This window comes from Stenella coeruleoalba (assembly GCF_951394435.1).
Source record: "Stenella coeruleoalba genome assembly, chromosome: 10".
Taxonomy (NCBI): Eukaryota; Metazoa; Chordata; class Mammalia; order Artiodactyla; family Delphinidae; genus Stenella; species Stenella coeruleoalba.
The window spans coordinates 59,421,323-59,441,574 of NC_137156.1; the positions used below are offsets into that span (position 1 = coordinate 59,421,323).

The 20,252-nt window shown below is 35.0% G+C and overlaps 1 protein-coding gene across 12 annotated transcripts in view; it reads right to left on the minus strand.

Moving 5' to 3' along the window:
- The window catches only part of NKTR (natural killer cell triggering receptor), a 50,250-nt gene that overhangs the window by 19,954 nt on the left and 10,044 nt on the right, over nt 1–20,252 (minus strand). For 5 of the 12 annotated variants that reach the window (XM_079932973.1, XM_079932972.1, XM_079932971.1 and 2 more), the window contains exons 3-10: nt 15,536–15,610; nt 14,856–14,963; nt 14,321–14,365; nt 12,474–12,561; nt 3,490–3,519; nt 2,821–2,966; nt 1,376–1,598; nt 796–951 (exon numbers count right to left, since the gene is read on the minus strand). In XM_079932973.1, coding sequence (XP_079789099.1) covers nt 796–951; nt 1,376–1,598; nt 2,821–2,966; nt 3,490–3,519; nt 12,474–12,561; nt 14,321–14,365; nt 14,856–14,963; nt 15,536–15,610 — 871 coding nt within the window. Of the gene's footprint in view, nt 1–795; nt 952–1,375; nt 1,599–2,820; nt 2,967–3,489; nt 3,520–6,426; nt 6,464–12,463; nt 12,562–13,987; nt 14,016–14,320; nt 14,366–14,855; nt 14,964–15,535; nt 15,611–20,252 lie in introns of those variants that run through there. The other 7 variants (XM_079932975.1, XM_079932977.1, XM_079932974.1 and 4 more) reach the window with 7 other exon arrangements.

Consider the following 20,252-nt stretch of genomic DNA (forward strand, 5'->3'; position numbering starts at 1 on the left):
ATAAAGAGAATATTCAATTTTTAAAAATGAAAACATCAGTATGTTAAGCTATTAGTTCAAAGATACATCCCATTTCATAATAGCTTTTTAAAATGAGAAAATACAGAATTTTAAAATTTCTAATGAACTAAATAACCACAATCAAGAGACTTGATTGTGAACAGGGACATGTGCATAACTTCTCAGGCTTCAATATTAACTCTTCATAGGAAACGTGTCAATTACACCAACCACTTTATGGTATTTCTATTCATATATTTCCCTTAACAATTCTAAACTTGAGTCTAACACACAAAATACACTAATTACTATATTTTGAGACCAAATCTAAAGCTACATGTTAGCTTTTCCAGGATAGAGGATTTATCACTGAGCAAGTTAACAACAGTAACATATGGGACTAAATTTTATCCCCAGTCATCACGCAATAATTTTGCACTATAAACTGGAGTATGTTTTATCACTCGATTGGATCCAAAGAGTTCAACTAACCCTGTTTTGACAACCAAAATCTCACCCCTAATGAAAGGCCAAGTAAATGAGATTGGTAATGAAATCTTTCCAGATCTCCACTAAGAACTTCTCCCCGATCAACTTGCCAAACCCCCTCTCTCTACTAGCAGAATATGAATTTTGAACGGTAGGGTACATGTCATTTACGAATTCAATATCTCCCCCAGTATAATTCAAAGTGCTCTGACTATGGGTCATGCTCAATAAATGAGTGTGGACCTGCAATGAGCTAACAGAATCACCAGTCAGAGAAACGAAAACATGTAGGTTAATCATCCTTACGGTTCAGGCTCCACTGTGACAAGAGGCATATCTCTTCTTAGTAAAAATCGGTTCTCGGGCACCGGAGGAATCTCTTCTGGGCGCACCACAGGCTTTTCCCTTTTAGCATTTGAATCGATACACCTTTTTTCATTGGTATCACTCCTCTCAGAGTGACTTAGAGAGAACAAACCGAATCACCAATTAAGATGTGTAATGTCTGCATTTTATAATAATATTAAATAACATAATAATATAATTAGCAGCAAAACTACTGATACCTTACAAAGCTCACTAAAAAGGTTTACACAACTGTCATAAAGAGAAAATATAAAACACAATGCAGTGAAAAAGCCACAGCACTAAAATTCTGATAAGAATTGCCAAATGATCCTTTTTTCTTTTCTCACCTGCAAACGCGTAAATCTTTGATATGAAACATCTGTGCTACCCTTGATTTGCTAGATTTCAATTTGAAGTCCACAGAATGCTATCCTTTTCAACAATAGGTAACAAAGCTAAGTTTACAGAATCACACATACTTTCCCCATTCCAGGGTGCTTGTTTCTTAGGTAAGACTACCTTGGTGTTTCGCACTTACCCTTTTGGGCTTATTATATGTTTATTCCTTGGCTCTTCTGAACTGCTTGCTTCCTTTCGTCTCTTTTTAGAATGTTTAACTTTTGGCCTCCTCTTATGTTTCCTTCTTCTGCTTCTCTCATGTTCAATTTCACTTTCTGAGGATGATTCTGAAGAGGAAGAGGAATTGGAAGAGGAATCCGAGACTTCTGAATGAGTTGGTTTCTTCCTTTTTTTCTCAAAAACTTTTAAGAAATATTAACAAAAATATTAGTACTGGATTTCAGTGCCTATGTTTCAGAGTAAAAAACATGATTACCAGGTATTGTAAAACATGTTTTGTATAAAGAAAACTAAAAACAAAATTTATTTATTCTTTTTTTAATTTTAATATTTTTTAACATCTTTATTAGAGTATAATTGCTTTACAATGAATGGTGTGTCAGTTTCTGCTTTATAACAAAGTGAATCAGTTATACATATACATATGTCCCCATATCTCTTCCCTCTTGCATCTCCCTCCCTCCCACCCTCCCTATCCCACCCCTCTACGTGGTCACAAAGCACCGAGCTGATGTCCCTGTGCTATGCGGCTGCTTCCCACTAGCTATCTATTTTACGTAAAAACAAAATTTAAATAAACTTTTTTTTTCAAGTTGATAATACAATTTGCTGGTGAGATTGTAAGGTAACAAAGCCCTCATGAAGTCTATATTCTAGTTGGGTCAGAGAAGAAAATAAGCAACTACATAATATGACAAATGATAAATGCTAAAAGAAGGGGGAAGTAAAGGCAGGGTAAAGGGAACAGGGAAAGTTGAGGTAATTTAAGATAACATTTGAGCACAGGCCTGAAGGAAGTGAGGGAGGGGGTCATGCAGGTATCTGAACGAAGAGTATTCCAGAGAGAAGGAACAGCCAGCACAAAGTCCCTGAGTGCTTGACATGTCCGAATAAAGGTCAACGTGCTGGCAAGACAATGAATGAGGGGAAAGAGAGATTAGAGAAACAGCAGAAGGCCAGAATTCCTTACAGACCGTTGTAAAGACTTTAGCTTTGGCCGATGGAGAGGGAGCCCTTGGAGAAGATGGCTCTGGGTGCTGCTGAGGACTGTAGAGGGTCAAGAGTGTAAGCAAGGAGACCAGTCAGGAAGCTATCGTTGCTGAGAAAAGATTACAGAGGAGCAAGGACAGAGGCAAAGTGAACAGTAATGAGGCTATTGCTATCTTGTAAAAGATACCTGGGTTTGGACCACGCTGATAGCAGGGGAAGTAAAAAGAAGAGGTCAGATTTGAAAAGATTCCCTGATGGGTTGGATACAGGGTATGATATAGAGGCATCAGGGCTATTGCTATACTACTCGTAGGAGTTTCTTCCACTACTGAAATCTAGGAGGTATCTTTAAGTTACAGTCTTCAACATGTGTTACCTGCATCCTAGCTCCCTCTACCCCCAAAACACTCTTACCGTCTTTTGTTGACTTCGTGGCAAGCACCCCACAGTCAATAACTCGCACATCGGCATAAGGTCTACTTGCAGCATCAGTTTTCAGATTTTCAATTTGTTCGATTACTTCAAAACCGGAAATAACTAGTCCAAAGACAACATGCACCCTGTTGCAATACAAATTCAAGAAAAAATTGTTTTGAGGATAATTAAGCCATGAGCAGTAATCAAGACAACTGTTATCAATGACATATCCACAGACCTGAAAATAAGAGCGAAGTGTTTGATGTATGAAGCAACTAGAAGGAAATTAGAACTACTGCTTCATAAAAGGAAAAAAAAAAAAATCTCAAACTGGGCCTTAGTGTTCTGCCTTAAAAACAATGGTTCTTAACTATTTTATAGTAAAGAGTCTGATAACAATCAGATTGGACTTGATACTCAGACACCATCCTTACAGGGTCACTCAAGAGCGCATGCCTGAGAAGTTCACCCATGAGCCCACGCAAAGACCCCTTCAGTGACATGAGAGGTCTCAAGACTACTGCACCCTGTGATCCTTAGGAAGAGCTCAGCTATGAGATTAACCCAGAGATCAAGAGCGCCCCCTTGAGGGTTCACCCATGGTCTAATCTGTCTTGAACTGGCCACCCAAACACCTCTCCAAGATAAAAAGAACATAACTCTTACCCATCCAGGTGTGGAGCAGGTTTTGTGGTACTGTGTAACAAACATCAACATAAAGAAGATGGCAAAAACCAGGTGTTCAGGTGAACAGAGCAGAAGGGTTTAAATCACAGCATGTAGAGGACAAAGAGGTAAAGATAAAAAGATAGGGGAAAAAGTTAAACATGATACACACCTGAACTTAATAAGCTTAAAAACAGCAACAGTAGTCATTTTACTGATTTAAAAAAACCCTCAAGATTATAATGAATTACAAACTCATATCTCTCTCCAACATGAAGACTATATATGTATACATATATGTGATATAGGTTTGAAATACACAGCATAAATATACATTAAAATTAAAGTTATTCTCAAATCCAAAACAATGACAACAACAACAAACTCAAAATTTATCAAGATAATTAAACAAGAATAAAAAACACCTAGCCATTTGCTTATGGAAAGAAGTGTGATCAACACTTAACACTTGCCCCACATACTTAAATGAATTTTTCTATCCATTATTTTTCATACTGAGTCAGTCTGCATCTTTTAAGCAGGCAGATGGAGGTAGGCCTCAGGAGTCCTGTTTTCAGAACTTCCTGCCCCTCTTCCTTCACCTAAGGTGACTCTCTGCCACTCACAGCAACTCTGAAAATGCAGTAGAGAGCAAACCTTCAATCTGCTAACACTCTGACAGCAAACTAAGTAATCATGACATTATAGACACTTTAAATTTCCATGGCCCAGAAAACACCCAACCGCTGCTTCTATAGTCACAAACTGGCAGTCACTCTTGGGAAGTCTTATGGGGTATATTTGGTTAAGATGTTTTGAACCCAAGCTAGTTTTCCCATAACACTTCCACAGATCTTCAGACTATGTGAATTTCAGTGGGAAAAAATTCAAAAGCAGATAACTAGACTCAGAAGTATCTATCACAAACATCTTAGTTTATAAGAAAGAGAAATAATATTTGAGAGAAAGGTCACTGGATTATCAGGCCATGTTAAGGCAGTCAATTGTACTAGAAGCTCCCTTACCAATTTTTATACTCATTTTAAGGCAATTCTATGAAACGTTAAGTCAGTAAAACACAATTTTAACCTTCACAACAATGTTAAAAATCATTCTACCAGGAAATGTAACACTTATACTTACATTAAGAATATTCAGTTCTGGAAAAGCACTACAGAATTTAGTTTTAAAAAATTAAAATATCAACTCAAGAGGTGCCAGAATTTTAAAGGGAATCTTGAGTTTTAAAACCACTGTCTCAAATTTTCCTTAGAAGATTGAGAAGTGGTAGTTTAAGCCAATGTAACAATAAAAATGAATAAAAACAGGCAGAAGAAAGAAAGAAGAAGAAAATCTCGCGAACTGGTGAGTCACTGATGCTTAAATCATGAAACTAGCAACCCGAAATTACCCTGGACAAGAACTTTAAGATAGAATTGTGCTTCCCATAATTAAAAAACTTTACCAAGCACAGTAAACATAGTAAGAAGTTAGTACATACGCTAGACAGTGATTCCACTGTATGAAAGATGGAAAGAGGTAAAAATTTTAAAGGTAAACATGTTCTACAATATAAGGGATCAGTCTCAAACATGCAGTAGTGAAAACAATGATTTATTGATTAGATATATTCCTCTCCCTTGGACCTTTCTCTCACAATTCTCAGATATTCTGGTAATGGGGAAAAGCCTACAGATAGTCTTAAAACACAAACAACCCAATTCAATTTGCATCCTGGCTAACAGGAGTGCTATGAAAACCACCTTAGAGCAAACCTTTGGAGCAAATAGTGAGATTAAAACATCTGAGCTAACTGCAGTGATGCAGCAACGTAATACTTGAAACTCAATTTGAGGATAGAACCTTTATGGACAGACTCAAGTTTTGTTTTTAATTCAAATGAAAACTGAAGACAAACTTGGTCCTTTAGTGCAGTAGTGAAGAAAACAAATGAAGACAAGAGCAATTATTTCAAGGACAAATTTCAACTGGCCGACTGTGCCTAAACTGGTGGGAATAATTAAGTCCATTACTTGCATCTGCAATTCAGGATGCAGAAGTACAAATTTATGCTTTAGTTGGGTTAGACTACATAATAAGAATACTGAAAGTATCTTAACAAAAGCCCCCTGGGGTTCTCAGCCCACACTCTAAGAGTAGAAATTCCAATGTAAAGCAAGCTTGCTGGCACTGGGCTGATGGGCCGGGGGGAATGATATGCTCGGTCCAAGCCATTCAATTCTACTAAAATGGGCAAAGAGATCTCACCCCACCAACTCTTAATTGTATTGATGTTTCAGAACTATACAGCTGTAAAGACCCAGGCAGTGGTAACATATGCTCAGTAAGTTAAGACCTTAAGGCCAGAGACTATCATAAATATGTAATTTATACATGCTTATGAAAACATACCTAAAGGAGAAACAACCACAAGAACATTTCAAATTAGAAAAGCTTTCAATATTTTCACATTTCCATTTTCTCCTGTCACTCAAACACTGATTTTCTAGTTTCCCTCACCTATGAATCTGCTTTAAAAATATATGCACATTTAAACCTTGTAAATCTTAGAAACTGAAAAGTATCACTGTTACTCCAAAAAACAATCTATATATATATTTTTACCATTATCAAAGCAGCTTTTGGCCTTATACAGAAATTAACAGTTCTGTACTGAAATGAGATCTAAACCATTATATACAATATAACCCACCCCCCAAGATGTGTGGGAACTAGGTGGTAACAAGCCACTGAAATTAAAATTATACTTCCCAGGATTAACCATGAACAATAAAACACACTTGTTTTACATGTACTGCTGCCACAGATCAAGCAGAAAGTTTTTTTTCTTAAAATGGTTCAATGCACATAACAACAGGATTAAAGAGATAAAGGCAAAGAAAGAAAAAGAGAGAGCCTTAGAGTAATGAGACATTACCTTTGGAGCGCACGGTGTAACACTCTTTCTGTAAATTTTACACAAAAATGGCAAGAAATAAATTGTAATACACTTTTAAGACAAGACTGAATCTATGTTTTAATATCAATATAACTTTGAAATTAAATACTTTCAAGTTTTATGCAAAGCAAGAAAGCTTTTTAAAAAGGAGGGCTCTAAATTTTCTTTCACATAGGATATGTATGTAGAGATGAATTATGTTTAAGAAAAGCATTGTAGTTGAAGTGGGAATCTGCTCAGGTCCCTAATATTGTAACACCAGAGTGTGAATAATAGCTAGAAACAAAACATTATATATTGCTTTACAAATCACAGAAGCTGGCTAAGTCATCAACTAACATCCTTCTCAGAAAGAGAATAATGTATCCTGAATACATACATTAGTAAAAAATCTGAATGCCCAGGAGCAGTTACTAGCAGTAGAAATCAAAAATTTCAATGGAAAGAACTGAGTTAAGAGACTTAAAACAAAATTTCAGGGAACTTTTTTTACTAATTCACTTCAAACAATTAAAGTACCTTTCATGTTTCTACATTTGAAAGCTTTTTTGGTCACACATCGAAACAGATTACCATCAGGAGTTAATGACCAAATGTTTAGACTGTAGCTTCTGTTCACTGCATTGCCATTGCATACACTCTTATAGTTGTTAAGGAACTGAAAATAATAATAATAATAAAATAATAAGGCAGCATACCTAGAATTTTAAGGATCTTCTCAAAGGATAAAAAGGCAAGAGAGAGATAAGTATAAGAAAAAGTATGCTGTCAAATCTTGGCCTCAGTACTTTCTTTTCCTGTCTAATCTGATTTTCTCCATTATGAAAATTTTTTGTTCAATGAATATACACTGTCTGACCAATTTTAATTCGATTAAACTTTAACCATATCTGTTACTATTCAGACCAAAACCTGTATTACATACAGTGGACAAAATTCTTTATAGGGGTTTTGGATATATTAAATCTTGAAATATTTTAAAATAGCTTTAATTTCTTATAAAGGCATTGATACATGAATTACTGTCAAAAAAATGTTTTAAATAATGTGGTGTTTCCAATGAATGTTGAAAAAAAAAAGTGACTCTAGTTGTAAAGTAGTATGAGAGAAGGAAACAAAGACAACCTATTTCTGTCTTAAGCAGGCTTTAACATGCAATTTTTCCCTTCAACTCCTGAAACTATCACACCTGTAAGAGGCACCAAATTGTACAGAGTGACAAAGCTCATGTAAGGGCAATGGAAACTAACCAAGCCACATTACAGTGCTCTACCTATTGTTCCATAAGTCACCAAAATAAAACAGCTTTAAAAAATTCAGCACTAACATTAACATAACACACACCAAACACCATGAGATACAAAATTCCTTCCAGGTTGCTAACACAAATGTCACACAAACACTAAGTAATATTAAGACTGGATGTTAGGGATGACACTTAATATCCAGAGACGATGGATTATGGTTAAGTGTCGTGAAATCTGTTCATGAAAAAATCTTGAAATTAACATATGAAGGTATTACCCCCAAAAAAGTAGGGAAAAAAGCCAGAACTTCTCAGGTTATTAACACTTACTAGCATTTCTTCTCACACAAATTCATGAATATGTGAAGGGAAAAAGAGTTCTACCCCAAATCTACTTTTGCTACCCCAAAAATATCAATATAGCTTTATAAAGCCCTTAAAACCAAAGCACCCCTCAACTTCCCTTGCTCTGCTACTCTGAAACGATCAGCACTTCTCTCCCATTCAGGTAAGTAGCCATTCTTAAATGACATAGAATATATCCTAGAACTTATGTTTTCCTCCCACAGTCCTATTTATGACTGTTAAAATTCAACACGCACTTTTTGTTTAAAGTTCAAAGTCTGACTTTTCGACATTATCTTATTTTCTTGTATTTTTATAATTATCATGACCACTGACAGTGGCCAACGACAGAGCCTGTTCTCCAAGGCTCTATGGGTCTTTTCATTCTCTGGTTGTGATATGAGGCCCGCACAGACTAAGCCAAGGGAGACGACAGCAACCGCCACTCAAACATGTTCTAACAGCAGCCGATGAAGAGACTGCAGCCAATTTAGGCAAGATGAGCCAGAGTTTCTTTGCAGCACCTTTCAGACTGATGAAAATTAAGCAATTACAACTATTTCCTTTAGGAGAGACAATATTTGCATATAAATCATTCCACATATTCAGAAACTTAGGATCAACCTACAAAACACTTTCTTCCTTTTATGTCTGCATTTTCACACCAAAATGTTTACTTTATATTTGAAAGTGGGGTAGATATTTTACAAACAGAAAAGGAAAAACAAAACTAACTCAAGGTATATAGCTAAGTAAGACTAGATACAAGGCTTCCTGATAGCTAGGTTAGTGCTCTAACCCAGGAGAATAGTTATTTAATACAAAGCTATAAATCACCTAACTAATCTTTTTAATGATTACTTTATGCAGTATCTTCTTTATCCTTTTGATGAATGAAAATAAAGACAATGAAAATCAGAGTCAGAATTAACAGACTGTCATGACTGACAGCCAAAGGAAAAGAAAAATCCTTTCCTATGTGTCATATTATTCTCCAGCAATGCTTGTGGTGTCTAAAACTTACTAAAATTAAAATAAATTCTGGGGAATTCCCCAATGGTCCAGTGGTTAGGACTCTGCGCTCTCACTGCCGAGGACGCGGGTTCAATCCCTGGTCAGGGAGCTAACTAAGATCCTACAAGCTGCGCAGCGAGGTAAATAAAATAAAATAAAATAAAAATAAAATAGAGTAGAATGAAGTAAAATAAAATAAAATAAATAAATAAATTCAGAGCAGACCGGTCAATAAACCTACGTAGCTTACAGTGTGCAGCATTCTCTTTCTAGCTATCAATTTCTTTAGGATTATGAGTAAAACTCCTATAACCTGGGCTGCATATGTCTTTTCTTCCTTACTCACCATTATCTATAGAACAAAGGCTCTCTAAATTCTTTTCTAGTCTAAAACTTTGTAATCCTATAGCTTCTGCTGTGACTTCTTCCTAGTCTTTGGCCTAAAAAATAAATAACAAGGATCCAGTTAACCTGGTTACTACTCTAGTCCCAGTTCTTTGAATTCCTTCAAAAATAGCTCAGCATGAACAAACCATTACTTCCTCAGTGATTCATGGGGATAGTGCCATATTTCACTTCTTCACGTTTCTTGAGAAGTACTATTCCAAAAACAATTAGTTTTCTTCTATTTAGGCCCCTAAAAGCAAAATCACTATGACTAATGTAGTAGTAGATAAAAGCAGTTACTGCAAAAATTACAAATAGCTTTATAGAAGATAATCTGTTTTTTATCACACACATAATTTTTCCACCCAAAGAAAGCAATAGATACAAAAATATGTTTAATAAGATGATGTATATGCCTTAGGAAGGGGAGGTTTTAAATGTTTTAAGTAATGAAGACAATAGTTATTGCACAAAGCACAACAGTTATTCTCGAGCACAACAGTTATTGCTCAAGAATTCTTGAGGAACATTTTGCTCAAGTACCCACACTAACTGCATCAAATTTACTCCTTAGAATTACAAGGTAACAGATGTATAGCATAAACTACAAATACAATTGTGCAAGGATATGTTAAAAGTCCTTATGAAGCCTATAAAACTGGAACTATAAAGGCAGTTCTTGGCATTTTATGATCCATTCTCACACTACCCTTTCTTTTTCAGACTGCAGAACTGCTGCTCAAGGTGCCACAGGAAGAGCTGTGGGAGGAGGATGAAACGCAGAAGCCACCCTGGGAAGCCTTCAGACAGCTCAGTGACCATCAACCCTCAGAACCTCAACTTTTAGAGCGATTATCTGTGGTCATCTATACAATTTGAAGATAGTACATTATACTTTTTTACTACTTCCAATTCCAAAAGAATTTGGGCTTGTAAGACATAGACTTTCAAAGCTATTTCTTTCATGGGCTACCATCTCCATTTTACCTATCCCTTCTATAAAAGCAAAGAAACATTTTGTTTAGCAAAGTGAACATTAGTTTTATTTTATCCTGCAACCCCTGAGGAATTGGTACTTTTAGCTCACATAAAAAAAAGCACACGCATAAAAACTTCTTAAAAAAAAAAAGAGACAGAGAAGGATTTTTTGTGAATGCAAAAATGTTTACTTCCAAGATTGCTTTTAACTGAAAACTCATTTCCAGAAGTAAATGTCAAACTAAAAGTAGAAAATTTTCTTTCAATCACAAGTTCACAGTGATTTTAGTGCCATCTACAATCAGTTAATTATGAAAACAAGGTTAAAAAATTTAATACTAATTTACAGATGTTAAAATTTTAATTTGGTATTCCTTGTCAAAAAATAGTCTAATGTAAAATTAAGCTATGTAGAAAACAGACACGGCTTTAATTTTATTTGATACTAAACATTTCTAGAAAAGGCTTAAGCAAGTACTAAATAACATAAAAACAAGATACTCTAAATTTTTTGAAGAGAGAATCTCATATACTGGATTTTAACTAATGTATGTAGGTGCACGGGTTTTAACTCTAACATTTTCTAAATAAGCTAATTAGTATATAACAATGGGAAGAAGCTGCTGCTACCAGATAAATAAAAATTTAAATGTACTGATATAAAAAAGGAAATCTAAAAGAAACTTTAGAGCCCTCAGATGGTAGCTTTTTGACCAATGAATCATTAGTTTATCATGTTCACAGTTCAGATAAGCTTAAAAATGGAAATGGGAAACCTCAATCAAAGAGTAAACAGCTTCTACATCAAGTTTTTCAAAATATTTCCCCCTACTTTTTTTTTGGCCCTCAAGGAGGTTAAGAATTGAAAAATACTCTAGTAAAGTAGGGTAATAACTAATACTCTATGGGATCAAAACAAGATACAGGAATAACTGTTTTAGGCCTTCCTTTTTTCCTGCACAACTCCAAGCATTATCATCTTCTATCAGCTTTCCATTTTTAGGACATTCTTAGGAACAGAATGCCCCTTATCTGAACTTTATCAGATCATGTTGGAATCTATTTTTCACACAAACTTAAAGTGTGAGATTTATTTTATATGAATAATTTACTCCTTTAAAGACAGGGAAGCGCCATTCATACTCATCCATTCAGAAAGATGACAAAATTTTTTTTCTGGCAAACCATGGAAAAATATTTCTCCAATATACATAGCATAACTGCGGAGATTTACTTCCAATCAAAAGCATTAAACTCCATGCTAGCCAATTATCTTTCGTATCTTATATCATGGGATTATAATAAAAATAGGTTTTGGAGTAGCTTTAGATAAGAATATAACTAAAAGTATGCCAAAAGTCTTTCAGATGAGAAATAAGTAAGGTTTTGGTTGTGTATACACGTACACGTAAAGGTGTTTGTTTTTTAAATATCAAATTCAGCATTCTGAAGTTTTCTAAGTGATAATATCATAAACTTTGGTGGAAATGATAGCAACATTGGGTTAATTCAATTACGCATAGAGATCTCACAGAGTTTAAGATTGTTAACAATGCTGGCTGAACACCAAATCATTTATCTCTATACAATGTCAGAAAACAATGGCACCTCTCTCAAACTGGTTCAAAGAACAGCAGTTAGAGAAAAAGCAACCATACTATGGTTTACTCAAACCAAATGCTTTCCATGCCAAGGGCACATCCAGTCCTAGTCATGGACAAGTTTTAAATGTTCATCAAGGGTTTATGTTCCAATCCAGATTTGGTAATCTGAGCCCCCAAATTCGTTAAAAGTCAAAGCCAATTTCTTTTCTTAAGATGACAACATATTTTGAAAATAATTTACATCTTTAAGTTACGCCTTTTAAGTACCATTCTTCAAATCCAGGATATATGCTTACCGCTGAGGTGGCTGTTAGAGCTTACCAATTACTATAACATAATAAAACCCAAGTTGACAGAATCTAGCATTAAACTTGGTTTATCGATACCATCTTTCTCATGAACAGCGCTTCTCTGTTTAGAAAAAGCTCATCTCTGAATTATGCCTACTCACATGAAAAACTGGGAACCATTGGTATGTTTCCCTCGATTTGCCATTGACAAAAGGAACGCTCTGTCATGTTTGAGAATAAAGTTTTCATCTGTTTGAAGAAAACACAAATTTGTCAGTCTACAATTATAAGTCACTTTTAAAGTGCAATGTTCAAAGTAATAAATAGAAAGCAAAGGATGAAATTCCTCTTCTGGTCAGTACAGATACTTGACTGAATACTTTGAAAAAAATTCTTTTAACTAATCAAATAACAAAAGCATAAAACAAAAACAAAAACTGCTACTTATTTACTACTTAGCCTTGAGAAAAAAGAACATATATTTAACACTTTTATACAAACAGCCTTAGAACAGTCACTTTTAGTAGTAACATACTTTGGTTAAATGATGTTTAAACTATTAACTTTCAGGGAAAACCAGCAAGAAAATTTTAGAAAAATCTTTACAGTAAAGCTCATTTCTTCCAAATTTCCAATTAACCTGCATAAGGCACTATACATGGGAGTTTAAAAATCCTCTTATGTGCTTAATTTCTATATGGTAAATTTATTACTCAATTCAATTGATGCTAGACTATGAAACCAAAAACCAAAATATTACAATAAGTTAAGTTGTAGGGACATGCCTAAATTAAATTATGTAGATTCTTTCTAATCAATAGGATCAAAAACTAAGGAAGCAAGTCCTGTAAGTACAAAAATTTAAATGTCAAAATACAATTTTTTGATATACAAATATCTGCCACAGGGAACAACCACATTACAGTGGCCTACAGCATTAGTTTCAAATTGTTACATGCTAATAGAACCAGCTAAAGAGCTGTTTCCTACTAGCTCCAAGGGAAGACTCTGTCATAAAGATCACTTAGAGATGGATTTAATTCCAGCAGAAATATCCTGAAAACTAATTTAAATTTCCTGTTAACACTCATACAAACAAATCTTTCTTTAAAACAAACAGAAACATAGAAAACTTTAAAAAAAAAAGATTACCTTGGGAACAGGCTTCTGAAAAAGTAGTAATCCATTTTCCCCCAAAAGAAATATAAAAGACTATTATAACACTGAAGCTATCATGGCATTAAAACCTGGTAATATTGGATCCCATTATAAATTTCCACAACTGACTTTTCTAAGGCTTTTTGGGGCAAGTGCAATAGTTAGATTTATGCAAATACTACTGTAGGAAAAAAACACAATCATACAGCTCTAGTATACAAAAGAAAACATACAAACCTTTGAGAAAGGAAGAAATACCAAATTTTATTCAAAGCAATTGCTTGGTTTAGAGAAAATAAACATTAACTAGATTCTTTTCCCTGACGTGGAAATAATAACCCATTGGGTAAAGAAAAGAAGATACAGATGCATGTATGAAACAGTATACAGAATTTTCCAAGTCTTCAAGCAATATAAGAAATCCAGCCACAACCTGACCCAGACTGTCCATAAATTTATTAGGAAGGGTGCAAGGGAACAGAGTTGGAGTTTGTGTTACTGAGCTTCGTTCTCTTACCTTTTCATTTTGCAAAAGACCACATTCTCTATAAACAAAAGAATATGTTGACAGTTTTAGGCAGGAAGATAGGAGTTTTCATGTATATAGTTGCCTAACCTCCATGCTGAAAGTCATGTTTAACCATAAAGTTAGCCTTAATTAATCTTGTCAATTAAGTTATATATTACAATGTAATTTATCCCCAAGTTCATGCAAATAAAGTATTTTCATGCAGCATTAGTTTCATGCAAAAAGTGAACTATAAGTAAACCTCTTCTCATTAAAAGTACATGATCAAACTTGCTTTAATATCAGAACTGAAACAAAAGACCATAAAATATTAAGCCTTACCTTTAAAATATCCACCATAAATTGATTCTCCACCTTTTCCATTACCTGAAAATAATGAGCTACATTAAACAATAATGAAAACTAAAAATATACTAATACACATAAATTACTTTTTATGGTTTCAATTTGCTGAAGGAGTAATTACTGCAGATGATAAAAATTCTAAGACTCCTCAATTAACCTCAGTTTTAAACTATAAATCCAATCCCATTATAATAAAAACTATTTTAAAAATTCTCTCCATGACCCACTTATTTCAAACAGCAATCACACCAACAAAATTCTAAAAGAATAAAAACAATTGAACAGTACTTTGGCACCAAGTAACTGTATTAAAACTGCGTAAAAACAAACAAAAAGAAGTCTTAGTATTTTGCTTTTTATACATTCTTGGCCTATAACAGTCATTCATCCAACAACTATTCACTGACCACCTAATATTTACATCATACTGTGACACTATATTTACAATTAAAAGTAATAATGAGATGCTTTAGAAACTGACAGTTATTAAGAGCATAACTTTTAGCTCTACCTTCACTGAAGTCCCCACCCTGAATCATAAAGTTTTTAACCACACGATGGAATGTAGAACCTTTATAACATAACTTCTTCCCAGTTGTTTTCCCAAGGCCTTTCTCCCCTGGAAAAAAAAAAGAAATGAAGTTTAGCTACAAACTATCCTTCCATGGAAAGCACCATCCAATTAATCCTTTGTCAAATCCCTCCCTTGTGTTGGGCACTGTAAGAGATAAGTAACATCATAAATGTTTTTCCTCCCTATTTTTTCTACTTTTTAAAAATATAAATCCAATTACATGTAACAAAGAACAATCTCATTATGTTCTGCTTCTCTATCTTCTAATCCTAAATTTCTTGTGAAATCTGGAATGCTAAATTTGTTCAAAGTACTAAAAACTGTAAAATTCTACCAAAATAAGTCAGTTTTGAATATACTATTATTTTATAAACTACAATGGATAAAAATTTCATTACATATGGTGGTACTTCCTTTTTCATTTCTGAGACCATTTCTTTCTCCTCTCTTCCCTTTAAGAAATGCTTCCCTAACATCATATCAGTGAAAATAATATTTTTTATTTGCTAAACTCATTTCACAGATCATTACTTTTTAAGGAAAATATCTACTCTGTTAAGCAAGGTAAAACTGTAAGCCAGGACTTCTCATTGGAAATAATTTAATAATTCATTTACCTGAGCATAGGCAAAGGAAGTTTTTGCAAGTTTTTGGACATATATCTGAAAAGAGCTGAAACATAATGCGACCAACTGAAATAAAACACATGAAAAAAGGGTAAGCAAGTTGATTAAATATATCATATTTTATATGGGAGAAATAAACAGAGTTAACGAATCAAAGGGTCCATTTTTGTAATTCATTTTAATTTTTTAAGAGATTCAACAGGAAAGAATTTAACTAGGCAATACCAACTAACAAGAACCCCACTCTATTAGCATTAGGATTCACATGCAACCAAACTGATTTCAGCCCTAAAACTGTAGGATTTTAAGTGTCTTTTAAAGGGACCTTATATTATTAGATTCCTTATAGTACATCTCCTACCTGAACTATTAATCTTCTTTAAAAATACTCTCGAAGGACTTCCCTGGTGGTCCAGTGGTAAAGAATCCGCCTTCCAATGCAGGGGACGCGGGTTCGATCCCTGGGAACTAAGATCCCACATGCCGTGGGGCAACTAAGTCCGCATGCTACAACTACTGAGCTCGCGCACCTCAACCAGAGAGCCCGCGTGCCACAAACTACAGAGCCCATGAACTCTGGAGCCTGCACGTCACAACTAGAGAGAAAAAATCCGCACACCATAACTAGAGAGAAGCTCGAGAGCTGCAATGAAGACACTGTGCGCCGCAATGAAAGATCCCACGTGCCTCAACGAAGATCCCGAGTGCCACAACTAAGACCTGACGCAGCCAAGGAAAAAAAAATACTCTTGATAATAGTTGTCTGATTTATGCTTGAACCCCTCCAGTGATGAGAACATCATATCATAAGATAGTCATTCTGGGCAGTACTGTTAGAAGAAAGTTCTGTCCTCTACATCAGCTTTTTACCTTTATGAAAAAACTATTTACAGACAACTTCCTGAACTGCCACTCACAACTAAAACGCACGTTCTATTCCTGAGAGAGTATAAAGAGAATAGGTATGGCTCCTAAAAAATAACCAACAAACAAACAACCCTACAATAAACAGGAAATGAGAAGGAACAAGTCTGAAAATTCAATTTAACTATGCCAATAGAGAAGTGTTTCACAAACCTTTTGGTCTCAAGACTCCTTTATACTATTTTTTCTTTCTGTTTTAAAACTTTTAATTTTTTTAGTTTATTTAATTTTATTTTTCTTATTTTTATTTTTTTGGCTGCATTGGGTCTTCGTTGCTGCGCATGGGCTTTCGCTAGCTGCGGAGGGAGGGGGCTATGCTTTGTTGCAGCGCATGGACTTCTCACTGTGGTGGCTTCGCTTGTTGTGGAGCACAGGCTTTAGGCATGTGGGTTTCAGTTATTGTAGCACGCAGGCTCAGTAGTTGTGGCACGTGGGCTTAGTTGCTCCACGGCATGTGGGAATTTCCTGGACCAGGGATCGAACCTGTGTTCCCTGCATTGGCAGGCAGATTCTTAACCACTGCACCACCAGGGAAGTCCCTCCTTTAAACTCTTAAAAATGATTAAGCTTTTAAAATGTGGTTATATTTATTGCTATTTACTGTATTATAAATTAAAACTCAGAAACTTTCAAAAAACAAGAATACACAAGCACACATTCCATCAGCTGTCAGAGTGGTGACATCATCACTTATTGTGTAATCTCTGGAAAACTCGACTTGTGAATGAGAGTGCAAGAGGAAAACTACATTATTCTAAAAATGGTTTTGATTTTGCATACCTCCTGAAAGTGTCTCAATAAAATAAGAAATGGAATTTTGATTTATAATCACTTTCTTGAGTTCCCTTTCCCTTTATTCTACAAAATCTTTTCCATTATGAACATCTGTATATACTCAAGGAGACTTGCGGAATAAATCAAAATTAACTGTGGACCAAGCATAAGTCATTTTCAGTACAGACACAGAATGATTTACTGTGTATCACTATGATTTTAATTTATTCTTGGCCATGACAGTCAGTTCCTCTGAGGACAAAACAAAGCTACTGCGTAAGAGACAATCTTAAAGGATAAAAAGTGGGAGATGGAATCATATAAGGAGACTTTCCCAAGTCAACAGTGCCAAATGGAGTGCTGGAACCAAATTTTAAAGCAATTTCAAAACCTTCTAGCTGATCTTGATATCTAAAGGAATGAAGAAAAAGGTAAGAAAAGAAAGCAAAAAGGAGGACAGCAATGTATCTAAAATCATTTCAGAATTTTAAAAACTGCATGTAATATCAGTAATATTAAATACTACTCTTTGTATTTACATGGAAATATTTTACCAGTGTGATAAAAGTATTTCCATCACTCTTCATAAATCCCTAAGAAATGGCTGGCTAGGTGGGTGTCAAGTTCAAAATCATCTAGCTTTGCAAACTAGAACATACTTAGATCTTTGGAATCCTGTTAAGATAGTTAATTTTCAGAATAAAAGATGTAATCAAAACAACTAAAACTTCGCCTTTTCTTTTAGGACTATAGTAATAGTAACTTCAATATCAAGGTTTTTTTTTTTAATTAATTAATTTATTATTTGGTTGCACCGGGTCTTAGTTGCAGCAGGCGGGCTCCTTAGTTGCAGCACGTGGGCTGCTTAGTTGTGGCATGTGAACTCTTAGTTGCATGTGGGATCTAGTTCCCTGACCAGGGATTGATCCCGGGGCCCCCCGCATTGGGAGCACAGAGTCCTATCCACTGCGCCACCAGAGAAGCCCCTCAAGGGTTTTTAAAAAAAATCTTTAATGCCTCCAAGTGAAAACTGATGAAAGTTTCAAATATTTTTAGTTTCTCCTTTACAGATGATTAGTAGTTGTGAACACTAGTGGTACAATACATATGAAAACAGTTAAATGTGATTATATTTCCAGGTCTAATATTCAGAGAGGGATATCTAACTACAATGATTTTTAAAAAAATGCTCACCTCTAATATCTTACCCTCTAACCTGATGAAGAAAAGAAATTTCTATTGACCTCTCATTCTCATGGGGCAGGGGTTAGAGCAGAGGTTTTGTCTTTTCCATCGCATTGTGTTTTTAAGAGCAAAAGAAAAAAACTGAACAAAACCAAATTGTTTTGGGCTCAATACCATGGTGCAAGGTTAAAAACACTGCTAAAGGCTCTAAAGTGAATGATGTACATATCAGAACTGTAAAATATCATACTGGACAGCTAGTTCATCCACCAACGTCAGAATTTCCTTTGCAACAACACTGACAGATGAATACCAACAAAGTCAGAAAAATAACAGAAAAGCACTGGGACTCAAACAGGGGTAGGAGGTAAGAATTAGAAAAGGAACAGCCATCTTATGTTAAAGGTAGAAAAGGAAAAAATCTTTGTATATTTCACTTGGTGTTCTGAGGCAAAGAAAGAAAAGGAAAAAGACGGTGCTAAGAAGTGAACTTTCTTCTCTCAAAGTCCCCATAAAAATCCATATGAATTTTCTTCCATGACCTTTCAACCAGGCCTGGTGTTATTACTGGGATTCTCTGGGCCCTACTTCTAATAAAATAAGGAGAAAAAGGGGTGGGGGAGAACACTCTTGCTTACAGAAATGGAAACAAGCCTTTTCCCTAAAATTGAACATGAGCTCAGTGCTCGAGCTCATGCTCATGCATGTGCACTAATTAAAGCAACTTAAAAAAAAGTGTGTCAGATACTGTGCTAGGTTCTTTACAAATACAGGCAGCTCTGCAATAACGACAGAACTGAAATAAACATTGCATTATCCAAAAAAATCACATATAAACACAACTGTTTCCATGGGACAACAGGGGTTGGGGACAAGGGAATTTCAGGTCATAGTAAAAATGATTTTTTTCCTTAAGAATATCAATAAAGGCATGTTTTTAGTTATAAGAATATGTTATAAAACTTAAACATCATTGAGGAAATCCTACAATTGATCACACCTCACTCTGGCCTTTCTCAGCACTTTCATTAGCATAATCCTTCTTGTGGTCTTTCAAATTACTATTAGGACAAGAATAACTCAGAATAGCAGTGCTGTTTACAGTTCTTCTCTTCCACGCCACTAGTTCCCCACCTTGTTATCTAATTGTGTCACAACACAAACGGTATTGCTCCTTAATTAATCTATCCATTAGAATAAATTCACTTTACAAAAACACGATCTGTAAGACAGATGGTTGTATTATTTAATTACTTTCCAAGAACCTTATTATGCAGGCACTATTGCACTGAAGTCCTATTAATTTATGAGTGTATAAAAAGGGGAGAAATCATTTAAATAGTGCAGACCACTGCATCCAGTCACTGTATTCATGAGCTTATGACCCAGGGTGTGCTTGAGATGGGAGATTAATTTTCCTGTTCCCTCAGTACAAATCAGATCTCATATGCTCGTTCTATCTGAAAGTATAAGCTATCTTGAGTGTGAGTCTAGAGTTTAAAGGGTAATTTTGAATACAAGCAAATTTCACTGTACTGCTATCTTTAGAACCACAATAACAAAACTCTATAGTATTTCCATTTACAAAGAGGTCAGGTGGCTTGCCCAAGGTCATAAGCAGTACTCAAACATTTGTCTTCCTCTTTACTTAAAACTTATTTCTCGGTTTCAGTTCCAAATACTTTACAATGTTTACTAAGAATACATTTTAAAAAAAAATTTATTTATTTAGTTTTGGCTGCGTTGGGTCTTTGTTGCTGCGTGCGGGCTTTCTCTAGTTGCAGCCAGCGGTGGTTACTCTTTGTTGCAGTGCGCAGGCTTCTCA